The sequence below is a fragment of the Sus scrofa genome, chromosome 13 (assembly GCF_000003025.6).
Source record: "Sus scrofa isolate TJ Tabasco breed Duroc chromosome 13, Sscrofa11.1, whole genome shotgun sequence".
Lineage (NCBI taxonomy): Eukaryota > Metazoa > Chordata > Mammalia > Artiodactyla > Suidae > Sus > Sus scrofa.
In genome coordinates, this window is record NC_010455.5 from 122,155,116 (window position 1) to 122,169,381 (window position 14,266).

A 14,266-nucleotide genomic window follows, 5' to 3' on the forward strand; every position below is an offset into this window, starting at 1 on the left:
TTCTCACCAATGGCTTCTCTATCTGCTTTGCAGGTGAGCCGAGTGCTGGTCCCTGGGGGCCGGTTCATCTCAATGACCTCTGCTGCCCCTCACTTCCGGGCAAGACACTATGCCCAAACTCGTTATGGCTGGTCCTTGAGGCATGCAACCTATGGCAGTGGCTTCCATTTCCATTTCTACCTCATGCATAAGGGTGGAGAGCTCAGTGTGGCCCAGCTGGCTCTTGGAGCCCAGATCCTTTCACCCCCTAGACCTCCCACTCCACCCTGCTTCCTCTCAGACTCAGATCATGAGGAATTCCTTAGTGCCATTCAGCTGTGAGGCCAGTCCTTCCTGCCTTTATGCCTTGGACTCAACTATTCGGAATTCCTAACTCAGGGCTTAGGGTTGGGTCCAAGGTACTCACATCCCAGGGGCCTCATGCCTAAGATAGAGCTGACGGAAGTAACCTCACATGAAAAAAATTACAGGCCAGGCCACACTAGACCCAAATCCCAGATTTCTGACTTCCTTGGATCACTCATGGGTTCCCCAACTTTCTCCCCACCATACCAAATAACCAGTGTTCATCCTCAGGGGCAAGGCTCAGCACAACCCCTCTGCATGCCAGCCATGCTTGGAGACTTGCCTCCCTGGGGCCTTTTACTGAGTCCCATCCAACCTGGATTTATCCACAGGAGGCTGCAGATTTTGAATCTCGATTGCTTTATGCTTCTAAACCCCGCTGCAGCCTCAACTCTGGTGACTTATCCTGCTTGGGTTGTATTATTTACCCAAGGAGGCCGCCCTGTAATGATGTTCCTAGGCCAGGCTGGCCTGCTTTGTTTACTTGACAGCCTTTCTCTGCCAGTAACATGCACCTGAGATTCCCAAGCATCTGCTCCCCATCCCAGAAGGAATCAGAGCCATTTGGGCCTGGCTCCTGGCAAACCAAAGCAGCAGCTACACCACACACACACACACACACAGGGAGGTCTGTGTTTATTCACACACTCCTGGTACAGTGAGGATGGAGGAACATTTACAAAGGACACCCCTGGGTTGAGAACATCTCCAGGGCCACAGGTGTCATCCAAAGATGCAGAGCAGCCCCAGTTGGGTTCCCAGGGGCAGAATACAGGGGTCCAAGGTAAAATCAGACCTGGGCCCTTGGAAGGTGATACCTTGAGGGAAGGGGTCTGCCGGAGAGCCTCCTGGGGTCAGGCATGGGCAGACTGGCTCTGTGGTTGGTTACCATGTTGGGGGCTTGTCCCATCCCAGCCTCAACACCCATCCTATCTGCCAGGCGCAGAGGAGCGTGGCCGAGACTGTGGGGGGAGGGTACGAACCATGAGGGGAATCAGTAAACAAAGAGTCGGATATAAAAATACAAATGTGCTGAGGAAGTCCCTTAGAAAGAGGCTGAGGCTGGGGTCACGCCAGACAAGGGTGGGGGTGAGAAGCGGCCTGGAGGGCTGGGCTCAGGTGGATAGGAAGCTCATGCAAATACGCAGCCAAACGTTGGTGGCCGCGCGCGAGGTCCGACACCGGCTGGCAGCAGGTCTGCAGACCAGACCTGCTGGGATGGGGACGGGTCAGGGGAGCCGTGCGGGAGGGGGCGGACCGGGGGCTGAGGGCCGCGGGTCTTTGTGTCCGTTCCGGTGTGCGGGGAGGGGCTGCGGCCCGAGGTTCTAAAGTGCATGAAAGCGGCGGCGGGCTCCGGGCAGGTCCGCGCCGCCCCTACCGCCGCCGCCGTGGTGCTGAAGCGGACAGCTCCGGAGTGCCTGGCGGCGGCGGCAGCGACTGTGACCCGGAGACGGCGCGGCCCTGCAGCCCCCGCCCGCGGGCGCCTGGGCCGGGGCGGGGGGCGCCCGCAGCCGCATCGCCGGCCTGCGCTCCTGGCCGCTGCGGGGCTGGGCCCGGAGCCCGCCGCCTGAGCCGGCGCGTCTACACTCCGGACGGCGGCTTCTCCCCCATCCCCTTCAGCACGTCGTCTATCCGGTCATCCTCGATCACCACTGCGCAGGGAGAAAGCGCGTCAGCCGCGCGGCCTCGAGGGGCGGCGGCGAGAATGGGCCCCGGGTCCTCGCGCCCTGCTCAGCTACTGCTCCTGGCCCAGCGACGCCCCGCAGACCCCTCCGCTACAGTGCCTTCCCCATTCCAACTCTCCTGCCGACTCAACCCACTGCTGACCTCAGCTCCCAGAGACCCCCCCCCCTCTTCTTGTGGAGGAACGCCCCTCTTCCAAAGGGTCCCGCTGTTCATCTTCCCAGTCCAAACCCTCCCGCCGCCTGAGCTCTTCTCCATCCGAGCTAATCGGAAAGCTTTTGCTCATGGAATCCCTCTCTTCCACCCTCATTTCAACAGAACCTCCTCCTCAAACAGACTCTCCATCTACTCCAACCCTCTCCCCAACCTAACCCTCTTGCGGCTCGAACCCCTTTTCCGATCCTGGCACCAACAGAACCCATTCCGCATGCAAACAATCAGGATAATCGAACTCCCAGCCCCTCGCCCACTCTCCAATCGGACATCTCTCCCCACCCAAAGGTTCTTCCGTAGCATACACCGATTCAGCGTTTGATCCTGAAGAAGCAGCCCGTCGCCCCATGTTCCCACTTCGGGCAGCCCCGAATGCCCCGGCCGGCCCCTCCCCCTCGCCTGGGTGCCAAGGCTCTACTTCCAGAGGTGGCGAGCATCGAATCCGGGGCACTGCGTTCCCAAGAGAGGGGAAGAGCGGGACACAACACTGCAGCAGGGACCCTCCCCTTAAACCCCGGCCGGCGAGCGGCTGGCTGCGCTGGTCTGCGGCAAGAGCTGCGGGCGCCTGGCGGGGAACGGCAGCCGGGGGGCGCCCGGCGGAGGGTTTCTGGGTCAAGCGGCGATCCGGGCCCTGGCCGCGTACCTCTCTTGGCTCGGCCGATCTGGCCCAGCTTGGGGGGTCGCTTGGCTTGGTTGCCCGCGAAGAAGGAGTTGGTGTCCTGCAGGCGGCAACTGAAGGAGAGGTCAGAGCCCTCGGGGTCGGCACCGAAGCGGCCCATCTTGTCCTCACTGTAGGGCAGGATCTCGGACATGGCGGGCGCGGGGTGGGCGCGGGACTGCAGCGGGGCACGGGCGGCGGGCTAGCTGCCGGACCGGCCCTAGCTCAGCAGGGGAGCCGGCGGAAGGATGAAGTCATGCAGCATCCGGGGCTGCGGAGCCAAGCGGGGCCTCCTCCCCCGCACCTCCGCCTCCCCGGCCGCTGGGCAGGCGGCGGCGGCGGTGGCGGCGGCGGGGACCGGGCGGGGGTGGTGCGCTGGGGGCGGGGGTGGCGGCGGCGGCGAGAGCGGAATGACGATGAGCGCCCGACTGCGGCAGAGCGCGGCGGGCGGGGCGCAGTGGAGATGGGGCGGACACCGGCCAGGGGAGGGAGGGAGGCGGGGGGCGGGTGGTGCGGACAGGAGCGTGCCCAGTTCTCTGCGGAGGCAAAGGAGCGAAAATGAGAGGGTACTGCACAGTGGCGGGAGTGGTGGCTAGGCGAATAGTACTAGCCAACGGGTGCAGGATCTGGCAGGGAGAGGCGGGACTGAGGGAGGCGGGAGAGAATCCTGTTCCCGAGGGGCGGGTCGGGGACACCAAAGCTAGAGGAGGGCCAGCATTCGGGAAGGGGGTGGGGGACACCGGAAGCTCGGCAAGGGAAGGGTCGGGTACCGGGAGGAGTGTGTGGGAACCCGCAGGACGCGGGAATCGCTCAGGCCAATGGGTGGTGTCCCCGCTGTTGGCGCGCGCTTGTATGGGGTTGCTTTTCGGGTCTTAAACTGTTCATCTAGAGTCTGTGTTTCTGCGTGTCTATTTTATGTCAGGCTATCTCTGTGTGTCTGTATCTCCGTCTCGGTCGGTGCCCAATATTGCTTTGTGTCATGGTCTTTGTCTACGTCTGTCTCTTAAGTGTCTCTGCCCTTCTGTATCTGCCTCCATGCTTGGTTTCTGTGTTCCATGGTGGCACATAGGGACTTCAGAGGCTGGGAGAATTGTAGGGCGCGTCGGGCGCTTTGAGCCCGAATTTCGGCGCTAGCAACAGGGCTGGGGGTGGAGATCTGCCCTGGTGAGAGCGCGTCGGGCCAGTTACGCAGACCCTTCCTAGGAGAGACCGAGATTGACGCGGAAACTCGGGCTCAAAGCGCCCGCCGCGCGCTGCGGTTTCCCCAAGCCCCGAGGCCGGACCAGCGCCTGCGTTGTAGGAGGAATGAATGACTGCGTCGCGGGGGGCACCCTGGCTTCAGGTGACTAGGGGAAACCCGGAGCGCCTGAAGACGCGGCGCTCGCCAGTGTGTGTCCGGAGCAGGAGGGATAGAGGATGCCCCCGCCCTGGGTGCAAGGGATCACGTGAAAGTTCTTGCCACACCGACCGTAACATACTCTTGTCTTCCGCCCCCAGCCTCCAGCCCCTGCTGGCCGTCGGCGGCTTCGTCACCTGCTAGCTAGCGCGCAGGGGCTCTGGCGCAATCTCTGGCCTTGAGGGAAGGGGATGTCTCATATTCGACGCCAGTGATGACAGCAATGATAAGGGTAATCATCATCTGGATTTCAGTGGCCGGTTCTTAATCGTCCCCAAAGCAATCTTCCTCCTTCCTTCTAAATCACAGAGCTAGTGAGGTTCCTGGTGCTGGGTCTCCCTTCAACAACACTGCTCCAAGTGTTAGTCCCAGGGACACAAAGGCAAATGCAGTGGCACTGAAGGCCAGAATAAGGAGTGACAGAGGATGCCTCTGTACAACCCTCACTCAAGATCACAGAATAGGCCTATCCCTATCAAACCCTCCTGGGCTGTGCCCTAGTCTCTGGGATAAGCACAAAAGTTGGAGGTGGAGGGCCAGCTGGAGTGAGAGGAACCTCCAGACCTGGAAAGACAAGAGAAGGTGGAACTCAGGGTCACTAGGAGAGAGGCCAGAAAATTTCACCGCCATGGGAGGCTGTCTACCAATGGGTTCCAATCCGGGCTCTGCCATTTCCTGTGTGACCTTGAACTGATGGCCCCACAGTTATAGTTTAAAAAATTAGTTAATTTTTGAGTTCCCTTGTGGCTCAGCCGGTTAAGGATCTGCTGTTGTCACTGATGTGGCTTGTGTTGCCTGTCACATAGGTTCCATCCTTAGGCCCATAACTTCCGAGGGCACAGCCAAAAAATTATTTCATTTGTACTTAACATTTTAGGAAAATACAGAAAATCACATAAAATCATATATAAAATTCTTCTAGTCTTTTCTCATGGAACCTCTCTGAGCCTCCATATTCTAGTGTGAAGACTAGAGGTGACAGAGCCTATGTTAAAGACAACTTTGTAGATGAACATGTCCTAAGGTGAAGTGAGTTGTTTCAGGAGGTAATGAGCTGCCCCTGACCAAAAGTACTAAAGGGACCATCAGGCTTCTTGCCAAGATGAGAGCACTGGGTGGGTGATTGATACAGTTCTTTTTTCTCCTCCCAGATTGAGGGAGACTGGAGGGACAACAATTTAACCTGGAGTTCATTTGCTTAGCTCCTTCTTAAATAGATTTAAGATGCATGCTGGATCCATGATTAAAGCAAAAGACACAACTGCAAAATTGCAAAGATACAGTATAAGCTTCAACTATGTTGTGAAATTTTGAGGAAATTTTTTATTTTTTTTTTAATTTTTAATTTTTTCCATTTTTAGGGCTACACCTGTGGCATATGTAAATTCCCAGGCTAGGTAGGGGTTGAATCTGAGCTGCAGCTGAGGCCAGCACCACAGCCACAGCAACACTGGATCCAAGCCACATCTTCAACCTATGCCTCAGCTTGTGGTAACACCAGATTCTTAACCCACTGAGCGAGGCCAGGGATCAAATTCGAATACTCATGGATACTAGTTGGGTTCCTAACCCTCTCAGGCACGAGGGGAATTCCTTGGAGGAAGTTTTTTAGATTGTGATCCTCTATTTAAAAAAAATTTTTTTTTTCAATTTAGGGCCACACCCACGGCATATGGAGGTTTCCAGGCTAGAGGTCCAATCGGAGCTACAGCTGCCAGCCTACGCCACAGCCACAGCAATGCCAGATCCAAGCCTCGTCTGCAACCTACACCACAGCTGACGGCAATGCCGGATCCTTAACCCCCTGAGCAAGACCAGGGATGGAACCCATAACTTCATGGTTCCTAGTTGGATTCGTTTCTGCTGTGCCACAACAGGAACTCCAAAATTCTGAAGTTCTACATCCCTGCCCATGAAGTGAGAATTCATTTGGGTCACTTCAGAGGTGCGGGTTTGATCTCCAGCCCAGCACAGTGGGTTAAAGGATCTAGCATTGCTGAAGCTGGGACTTGGATTCAATCTCTGGTCTGGTAACTTCTATATGCTGCAGGTGTGGCCATTAAAAAATTCATACATACACATACATAAATTGACATACATATATATATGTACACGTACACACCTTTTGATTCATATTGCCAAAAAGACTATCAGTTTATAAGCCACCAGTAGTGTATGAAAGTGCCCACATTCCCTATCTTTGTCAACACTGGGCATTATTGTTTGTTTTTATCTTCATGACTATAGTGTTCTTGGAGATTAACATATAAGACATTTTTCCTTTCCCTCTCAATTCACAATCAATTTAGAGAAAAATAAAAGGAGATAAAAAATTACTCTAATAGAAAAAGAAGAGCAGAAAAAAGAGAGAAAATAATAGAATGAGAAACTAAAACAGAATCAAAGGTTATAAACACAAAGGAAAGAAAATAGAATTATGGAATAGAGCAACCTCCAAGCCTCTTATACATAGTGTAGTTAACCTCTAGTGAGGAATAGTTGTGAACCTAATAAATGAATTGGGTCATGAAAGAGGCATGGAAAGGAAATGTCCATTTAGGCCAATCCTAGTGAAGCTGGGGAACACTGTAATAGTAGGGACCAGCTTCTTTGTTACATGCTGCATTTCATCCTTCCAGCAAATCTCTGAGATAGGAATGATCATTCCAGTTTTACAGATGAAGAAAAGGGAAAGGTCAAAGCTTTCAAATTGCTTAATGATAAAGAACTGAGCCCAGATTTGAGTCCAGATCTGTCTTGCTTGAAAATTGAGTGCTTCGGAGTTCCTGTCATGGAGCAGCGGAAATAAATCTGACTGGGAACCATGAGGTTGCAGATTCTATCCCTGGCCTCACTCAGTGGGTTAAGGATTCGGCTTTGCAATGAGCTGTGGTGTAGGTCGCAGACGGGGCTCAGATCTGGCATTGTTGTGGCTGCGGTTTATGCAGGCAGCTGCAGCTCCAATTTGACCCCTAGCCTGGGAACCTCCATATGCCATGGGTGCAGCCTTAAACAGCGGGGGAGGGGGGGAAGAGAAAAGAAAACTATGTGCTTTCTCTTCCCTAGAAGATGTGGCAGAAGACTAGCAATTAATGTTGGGAGGTAGTGTATTTTCCTTTTGATTCATATTGCCAGACCGATCTCCAGAAAGGAGTCAGATTGTCTGGATTTGAATCCCAGCTCTACTGCTTACTAGCTGTGTGCCTCTCTATGCCTCACTTTCCTCATCTGTAAAATGGCTTCATAAGTGCCTTAAGGATAAATGAGTACATCGATGTAAAGCACCTGGAACAGTGGCTGGCATATGGTAAAGTACTATACAAGCTTGCTACTTCCAGCATGGCATTGCAGTAGCAATGAGATGGGATTCTTTCTTTCTTTTTTTGAGCGTGCCCACGGCCTATGGAAGTTCCCAAGCCAGGGGCTGAATCTGTGCCACAGCAGTAACCCAAGCCACTTCAATAACACCAGATCCTTAACCCACTGTACCACGAGAGAACTCCAACAGGACTACTTCTGATGAGCCTGTGGCCAGGAAGTCCTTATAAAGTAGCGTTGCTTATACTAACGTGGAATTTCCCACATGGCAGAACTGACCCTGCTGCCATGTTTCCCTTTATCCAGGCTTGCGGGGAGAGGGGAAAGAAGTGAGTGATGCGATGGCACATCATCAGAGTGAACATGAACAACTCCAGAGACTTGTTCTCTCTGGTTACCCCAAGGCCATGCCACTGCAGACTACAGTGCAGCTGGATGTGACAGTTCTTTGCTCAGGGAATCCTTGAAACCATGTGCCTGCTCTACCCTCTGGGAAACAGAACAGGCTTCCTCCAGCCACATAATTCTCACTTCTACCTGTAGGATTTTTTTTTTTTTTTTGTCTTTTGTTGTTGTTGCTGCTGTTGTTGCTATTTCTTGGGCCGCTCCCGCGGCATATGTTCCCAGGCTAGGGGTCTAATCGGAGCTGTAGCCACTGGCCTACGCCAGAGCCACAGCAACGCGGGATCCGAGCCGCGTCTGCAACCTACACCACAGCTCACGGCAACGCCGGATTGTTAACCCACTGAGCAAGGGCAGGGACCAAACCCGCAACCTCATGGTTCCTAGTCAGATTCGTTAACCACTGCGCCACGACGGGAACTCCTACCTGTAGGATTTTAATAATAACAGCAACAATAATAATAGCAGCTGGAGTACCTATTATGCATCAGACATTGTTCTAAGCATTTTACAAGTATTGTTTCATGTAATTCTCACAGCCATCCTTTGAAATAGGTACTGCTCTCATTTCCATTTTACAAGTGAGGAAATTGGGTCTGAATCCAGAATCTTTCATCCTAACCATGACACTGTCTCCTCTTTGAGAACATGCAATTTTGGGGTGGAAGATGCCAAAAGAAAGCAATCCAGCATTTCTCAGGCTGATCCATTCATCATCTACCCTTTCTCAGCCACAAGAGCATTCCATGTTAGAACCACCTGCAGCAAGATGTTTCAGAACTGAGGAGAGAGTCAAGAAATAGGGGATGGATTTGTTAACACTCCAAGTCTTCTCAGGTCAAAGCCATATACTCTTGCAAAAGAGAGGAGGGAGGAGGATGAGGCACTTTTAAAAAAAAATCATGGGGGGAAAAAAAAAACCACTAGGCACTCTTTAGTAAAGCAGACTGCAAAGCCACCAGGCCTGATTAAGGAATGACAATATGGAAGGCAGATGGCAGATGCATAGATGCCACACTACTGCCTTTCAGTTAAATATTGCTTGGCTTTTTTTTTTTTTTTTTTTTTTTTTTGTAAACCACCCAAATAAAGTGCTTTGCTTTCCTCAAGTTAGAAGTGTTAGCATGTCTTTTCTTTAAATATCTGTGCATAGCTGTTTTTTTCCCTGCCGATTTGTCACCATCTGTAACCCTCCCTTTGTGAGATGATCTGATGACAACAATTATCTTGGAGAGTAAAAGTGAAGTGTTGAAGCAACATGTAAGGGTGGAGTCAGAGTGTCAACTGTGTGTGCATGCTGTCCGAGCACTGTGTGTGTGTCACGTGTTTATTGTATATGTGTGTACATATGTTGGCTCTGGGTGCCTAGGGCTGTATACACTGTGCGTGAGCAAGCAGTGTGTGCATTCTGTGAGTGTGTGTGTGTGTGTGCGCGCGTGCGCACGCGTGTGTGGACCGTGTGTGGGGCTGAGTGCCTGCCTGTGTACTTTGGGTCTACAATCTCCCTGTGTAGATACCGTGCCAGCACCCTGAATGTGAGTCACCTCCTGCGAGCTGCTCTGTATATGCTGGCTGAAAAGGGGCTGTGCGGACAGCTGGGGCATGATGTTCCCCAAGAGAGCATAATTTCTCAAAGGTGTTTAAGGGGGATGGGGAGGGCCTGCAATTTAGGGAATTGGGCCAAGAAATAGCAGGGTTTGGGCCTGGGTCAAAGAAATGTAAATTACGATGGCTTGCGGGAGGGTGTTGCTGGATGGGGTGCCGACCCTGAAGCGGAAAGGGAGTCTCCCGCGTTTCTGGAGGTCGGCTCGCTAAGGCTGGGGCAGCAGGCTGGGCGCAGCTCTGCGGGGCAGGCCTCGGGCACCAGAGCGAGGTCTGGGCGCCGCCGGGCGGATGGCCGGGCGCGGCAGGAGCGCTCCTCCCCCTCCCCACGTCCCCCCACCCCAGGCGCGGCGCCGCGGGGGGAGGGGGGCGCAGGAGGGCGGGGGCGGCGGAGCCGAGCCAGGGGCTCCAGTGCAGCTGCGATGGCTGGCGGCGGCGGCGGCGGCGGTGGCGGCGGCCGGGCCGGGCCGGGGGCTGAGGCCGCGGCCTGGGCGAGGGCCAGCCGTTGGGAGCCCTAAGGTGCCGCGGGCCCTGACTCCACCATGAGCCTTGCGCTGCAGGAGCTGGGCGGCGGCAACGTGAGTGGGGGCCCCGGGCTCCCGGGGAGAAGACCGGTGAGGGGGAGGCAGAGGGGCAGGCGGCGTCGGGCAAGGGCTCCGGCTCGCGGAGAAGAGGCGACGAACTTGACGGGCAGAGGGTCGGAGGGACCCAGGCCAGAGAGCCCGGCCGGCCAGAGGGAAGGGGCCCGCACTGCAGCGAGGCGAGGGGCGCTGGGGCAGGGCCGGGGGCACGCAGCCCTCTCTGCCTGACCTGGGTTGGCGCCCCGACTGTCTGGCAGATGGTGGAGTACAAACGCGCCACGCTGCGGGATGAAGACGCACTCGAGACCCCCGTAGAGGGCGGGGCCTCCCCGGACGCCGTGGAGGTGGGCAAGGGGGTCCTCCCTTTCTCAGCAGGCCCCCGCCCTGGCATGATGCCTGGCACACCCTGGAGCTCTGGGTTGCCCCGGAGGGTCACCTGCCCCCACCTCCGCTCCATCTCTGGCCTCTGCGCTGGGACCATGGTGAGGCGATTCTAAGCCATGACGTTGCACAAAACAGGCTAAGGGCTCAACTCAGCCTGCCTCATTGCCCCTGTGCCCCAAGTGAACCCCATTAGCGTTTTTGCTTCATGGCTCTGGAAACTGCCTGCGCCTTCACCCTCTGGGAGGACTTCCATGATTGGATCACCCACCTGCAGTTTGCTAGCTCTAGGTCCTCCTGTGTTTCCCAGGTGGGATTCCGGAAAAGGACAAGACACCTCCTGGGCTCACACACCCAGCTGGAGCTGGTCTTGGCTGGTGTCTCTCTACTGCTGGCTGCACTGCTTCTGGGCTGCTTCGTGGCCCTGGGAGTCCAGTACCACCGAGGTAGGTGGGCCCAGCCCTGTCACCAGGTGAGAGGGGCAGTGGGGGCTCTGGAGGCTGAAGGGGCTGCTAAGATTCTCTCTGGTTGAGGCCAGCCTCCCCCCAGTTGTCCTCTCTCCTCCCAACCTTCCTGTTGCCATGGCCCTCCCAAAGCCTTTGCCTCTCCCAGACTGACTGACACCCCCCCATACCCCATGTCCCCTGCCACAGACCCATCTCACAGCACTTGCCTCACAGAGGCCTGCATTCGAGTGGCTGGAAAAATCCTGGAGTCCCTAGACCGTGGGGTGAGCCCCTGTGAGGACTTTTACCAGTTCTCCTGTGGAGGCTGGATTCAGAGAAATCCTCTGCCTGATGGGCGTTCTCGCTGGAACACCTTCAACAGTCTCTGGGACCAGAACCAGGCCATTCTGAAGCACCTGCTTGGTGAGTGGGCCTGCTGGGGAGGTGTGGCGCCAAGTACATGCCTAGTGCCCAGCACAGGCCTTTGGCACTTAGGAAGTGCTCAATAAATATGCATGAATGAAGGAATAAATGGATGACTGCTGACACTCCTGGGGTAGGGGATGCAGAGAGCATCCTGAGGGTAGATGGGTTGAGGGAGCAGACCTCTGAGGATAGCGAAGGGACTCCTGTCTGGGCTCTGGAGCACTGCTGAGGTGTGGTAGGCACCACGGAGTCTGTTGTGCTTGGAGATCTTTGAGGGTCTCCCTGGACAGGGGAGGGGAAACTCTGCTTTGCTGTCACAGATGAAGACTGGATCTACGTTAGGACCGCCCCTTGAGAAGGCAAGGAGGTGGTCCAAAGGTCTGGCCCCCTCTCAATAGTTAGCATAGTTGCCGCTCAGACCTGTGTTCTACCCCACAGAAAACACCACCTTCAACTCCAGCAGTGAAGCTGAGCGGAAGACACAGCGCTTCTACCTCTCCTGCCTACAGGTGGAGCGCATTGAGGAGCTGGGAGCCCAGCCGCTGCGTGACCTCATTGACAAAGTAGGGTCCCCAGGTGGGCTGTGAGCAGGGGAGAGGGTCAGACCCTGGGAGAGGATGGGGTCCCAGAAGGCACTGGAGGCCCTTGTGCCAGAGATGCCACTGTCGTCTCTACTCAGATCAGCGGTTGGAACATTACGGGGCCCTGGGACCAGGACAACTTCATGGAGGTGCTGAAGGCAGTAGCAGGAACCTACAGGGCCACCCCCTTCTTCACTGTCTACATCAGTGCTGACTCTAAGAGTTCCAACAGCAATGTTATCCAGGTACCAGTCTGGGGAAGGGTGTAGAGGGACTTATGGACTGTTTGCTGAGACCAGACTCCCCTCCCCTGGGATGGGCTGGATGGGGTAGTCCTTCCTGCACGAGTCCAAGTTTTGGGGGAAGGGCTCACTCCTTACCTTGCTATTGCAGGTGGACCAGTCTGGGCTCTTTCTACCCTCTCGAGATTACTACCTAAACAGGACTGCCAATGAGAAAGTAAGGAGCATCCTCAGAATATCCACCCAACCTCCCTGTTGAGCTGGGCTGGTCCCTGATTACTTTCCTCTTTGCCTAGGGTCAGAGAGGGGAAGGTGAGCCTGTCCCTTCACCTAGTGAGCCAACTACCCTGCCTTCTGACTATCCTTCCTTTTTCTTTCTCTCTTCATTCTCCCCTCCCTGAATTCTTCCCTTCCCTTCCCTTTCCTTCCTCCCTTCCTCTTCTCTTCTTTCCTTCCTTGTTCTCTCTTATTCTTCTAAGAAAACATTTTATAGGGACCTACTGTGAGATATATCTTTCAGAGCCACTGTCTTAGGAAGCCTTCAGTGTAGATGGGTTCATGGACCTACATAACTGAGAACAAGCTTCAGAAGAGGGCCTCTAGGACTTAGGAGAGACCCAGGCCACCAGAGAAGTTTTCCTAAGGAGGTAGGAAAATTTGAGCCAGGCCCTGTAGAATATCTAGGACTGGGTGAGGGCATGCTCAGTTTAAACAAGAATGTTGAAGAAGGAAAAGCTGAGGAATGTTTGGACCATAGGAAGGGGTCCAGTTTGGCAAAATGTAGAGCTCAAAGCAGATGAGAGGGTGGAAAGGTGGGTAGGGACTAGTAATGGAGGGGACCCGCAATGCCGCACTGCATGTATTGTGTAGGTCTCAGAGAGCCATTGCATTGCAGAGCAGGGAGGGAGTGCCCCAGTGAGCAGTGCTTTGGGAAGCCCATTTGGCTGTGCGTGAAAAAAAGATGCAACAGAGGGAGCCTGGAGGTCAGTTAAGAGGGTCTGTGGTACTCTAGTCTCTGAGTCTGTAAGGACCCAAATGGGGAAAGTGGCGGGGGCGGGGGGGAGGTCAGGAGGAGGAGGATGCAAGAGACATAATCAAGTCCGAATCAGGAACTGTCAACAACTGGATATTCAAAGAGAGGAGCAGAGGGAGGTAGAAGTAAAGAGAGTTGAGGTGGTGCCCCTGAATGATGGTGCAATGGAGGGGGCCTCAGGGAATCCAGGGTGCCTGTGGGGAGAACCAGCCTAGAGAACATTGGGGAAGAAGAGGCAATGTGATATCACAGGACAAAGGCAGACTTTATTTTTATTTTATTTTTTTGTCTTTTTAGGGCTGCACCCACGGCATATGGAGGCTCCCAGGCCAGGGGTTGAATTGGAGCTGTGTACTGGCCACAGCCACAGCCATAGCCACGCCGGATCCGAGTTGCGTCTGTGACCTACACAACAGCTCACGGCAATACTGGATGCTTAACGCACTGAGCAAGGCCAGGGATCGAACCTGTGTCCTCATGGATGCTAGTCAGATTCATTTCCGCTGAGCCACCATGGGAACTCCCGACAAAGGCAGACTTTAGAGTCAGACCTTGATTTTAGTCCCAGCTCTGTGGCTTACTGCAAGGTGATTAAGCTCTCTGAGGCTGTTTCTTCATCTGCAAAGTGGAGATCATAGCGTCTACCTGCTACAGTGCTTGGGGGCAGGGGGAGGATCCAAGTTCATGCTTCTACACGTGACAGACACTCAGGGAGTGGGAGCCGCTCATTTCAGACATGCGAGTGTGAGGGACCCGGGCGCCACATCTGTGGAGAGGTCAGCGGGCAGTTGTGAAAGCTGGGAGGAGTCTTGGAGAGAGCCCGGGCCTGGAGGGAGCTGAAGTCTCGAGGGGCATCCCCTTAAAAGCCTAGATTGAGGCTTAGGAGAAGTGAGAGAAAGGGCAAGACTAGAAAAGAGAGAGAGGGGAGTTCCCGTCGTGGCACAGTGGTTAATGAATCC

General features: G+C 54.8%; 2 protein-coding genes across 10 annotated transcripts in view; one reads left to right on the plus strand and one right to left on the minus strand.

Annotated features, from left to right (window-relative positions):
- The window catches only part of ECE2 (endothelin converting enzyme 2), a 30,595-nt gene that overhangs the window by 6,188 nt on the left and 10,141 nt on the right, over nt 1–14,266 (plus strand). For 2 of the 8 annotated variants that reach the window (XM_013982250.2, XM_013982249.2), the window contains exons 3-7: nt 10,890–11,025; nt 11,233–11,448; nt 11,890–12,014; nt 12,131–12,277; nt 12,426–12,491. In XM_013982250.2, the coding sequence (XP_013837704.1) occupies nt 10,890–11,025; nt 11,233–11,448; nt 11,890–12,014; nt 12,131–12,277; nt 12,426–12,491 (690 nt within the window). Of the gene's footprint in view, nt 1–33; nt 1,368–9,515; nt 9,652–10,028; nt 10,196–10,455; nt 10,543–10,889; nt 11,026–11,232; nt 11,449–11,889; nt 12,015–12,130; nt 12,278–12,425; nt 12,492–14,266 lie in introns of those variants that run through there. The other 6 variants (XM_021069947.1, XM_005670039.3, XM_005670037.3 and 3 more) reach the window with 6 other exon arrangements.
- Nucleotides 965–3,281, minus strand: CAMK2N2 (calcium/calmodulin dependent protein kinase II inhibitor 2). 2 transcript variants are annotated; one of them, XM_021069948.1, is made up of 3 exons: nt 2,885–3,281; nt 1,924–1,997; nt 965–1,694 (listed from the first exon to the last, which is right to left on the minus strand). In XM_021069948.1, the coding sequence occupies exons 1-2, from the start codon at nt 3,051–3,053 to the stop codon at nt 1,927–1,929; spliced, it is 240 nt and encodes a 79-aa protein (XP_020925607.1). In that variant the 5' UTR covers nt 3,054–3,281; the 3' UTR covers nt 965–1,694; nt 1,924–1,926. The 2 variants fall into 2 exon arrangements, with proteins under 2 accessions (XP_020925607.1, XP_003358761.1); XM_003358713.4 differs by having other exon boundaries at nt 965–1,997.

Bases quoted from the DNA above. Each gene is read 5' to 3' on its own strand.
- CAMK2N2 (XM_021069948.1), bottom strand. From the start codon at position 3,053: ATGTCCGAGATCCTGCCCTACAGTGAGGACAAGATGGGCCGCTTCGGT. The intron at 1,998-2,884 runs GTACGCGGCCAG...CTCCCTGCGCAG, and splicing joins GATCGGCCGAGCCAAGAGAG to TGGTGATCGAGGATGACCGG.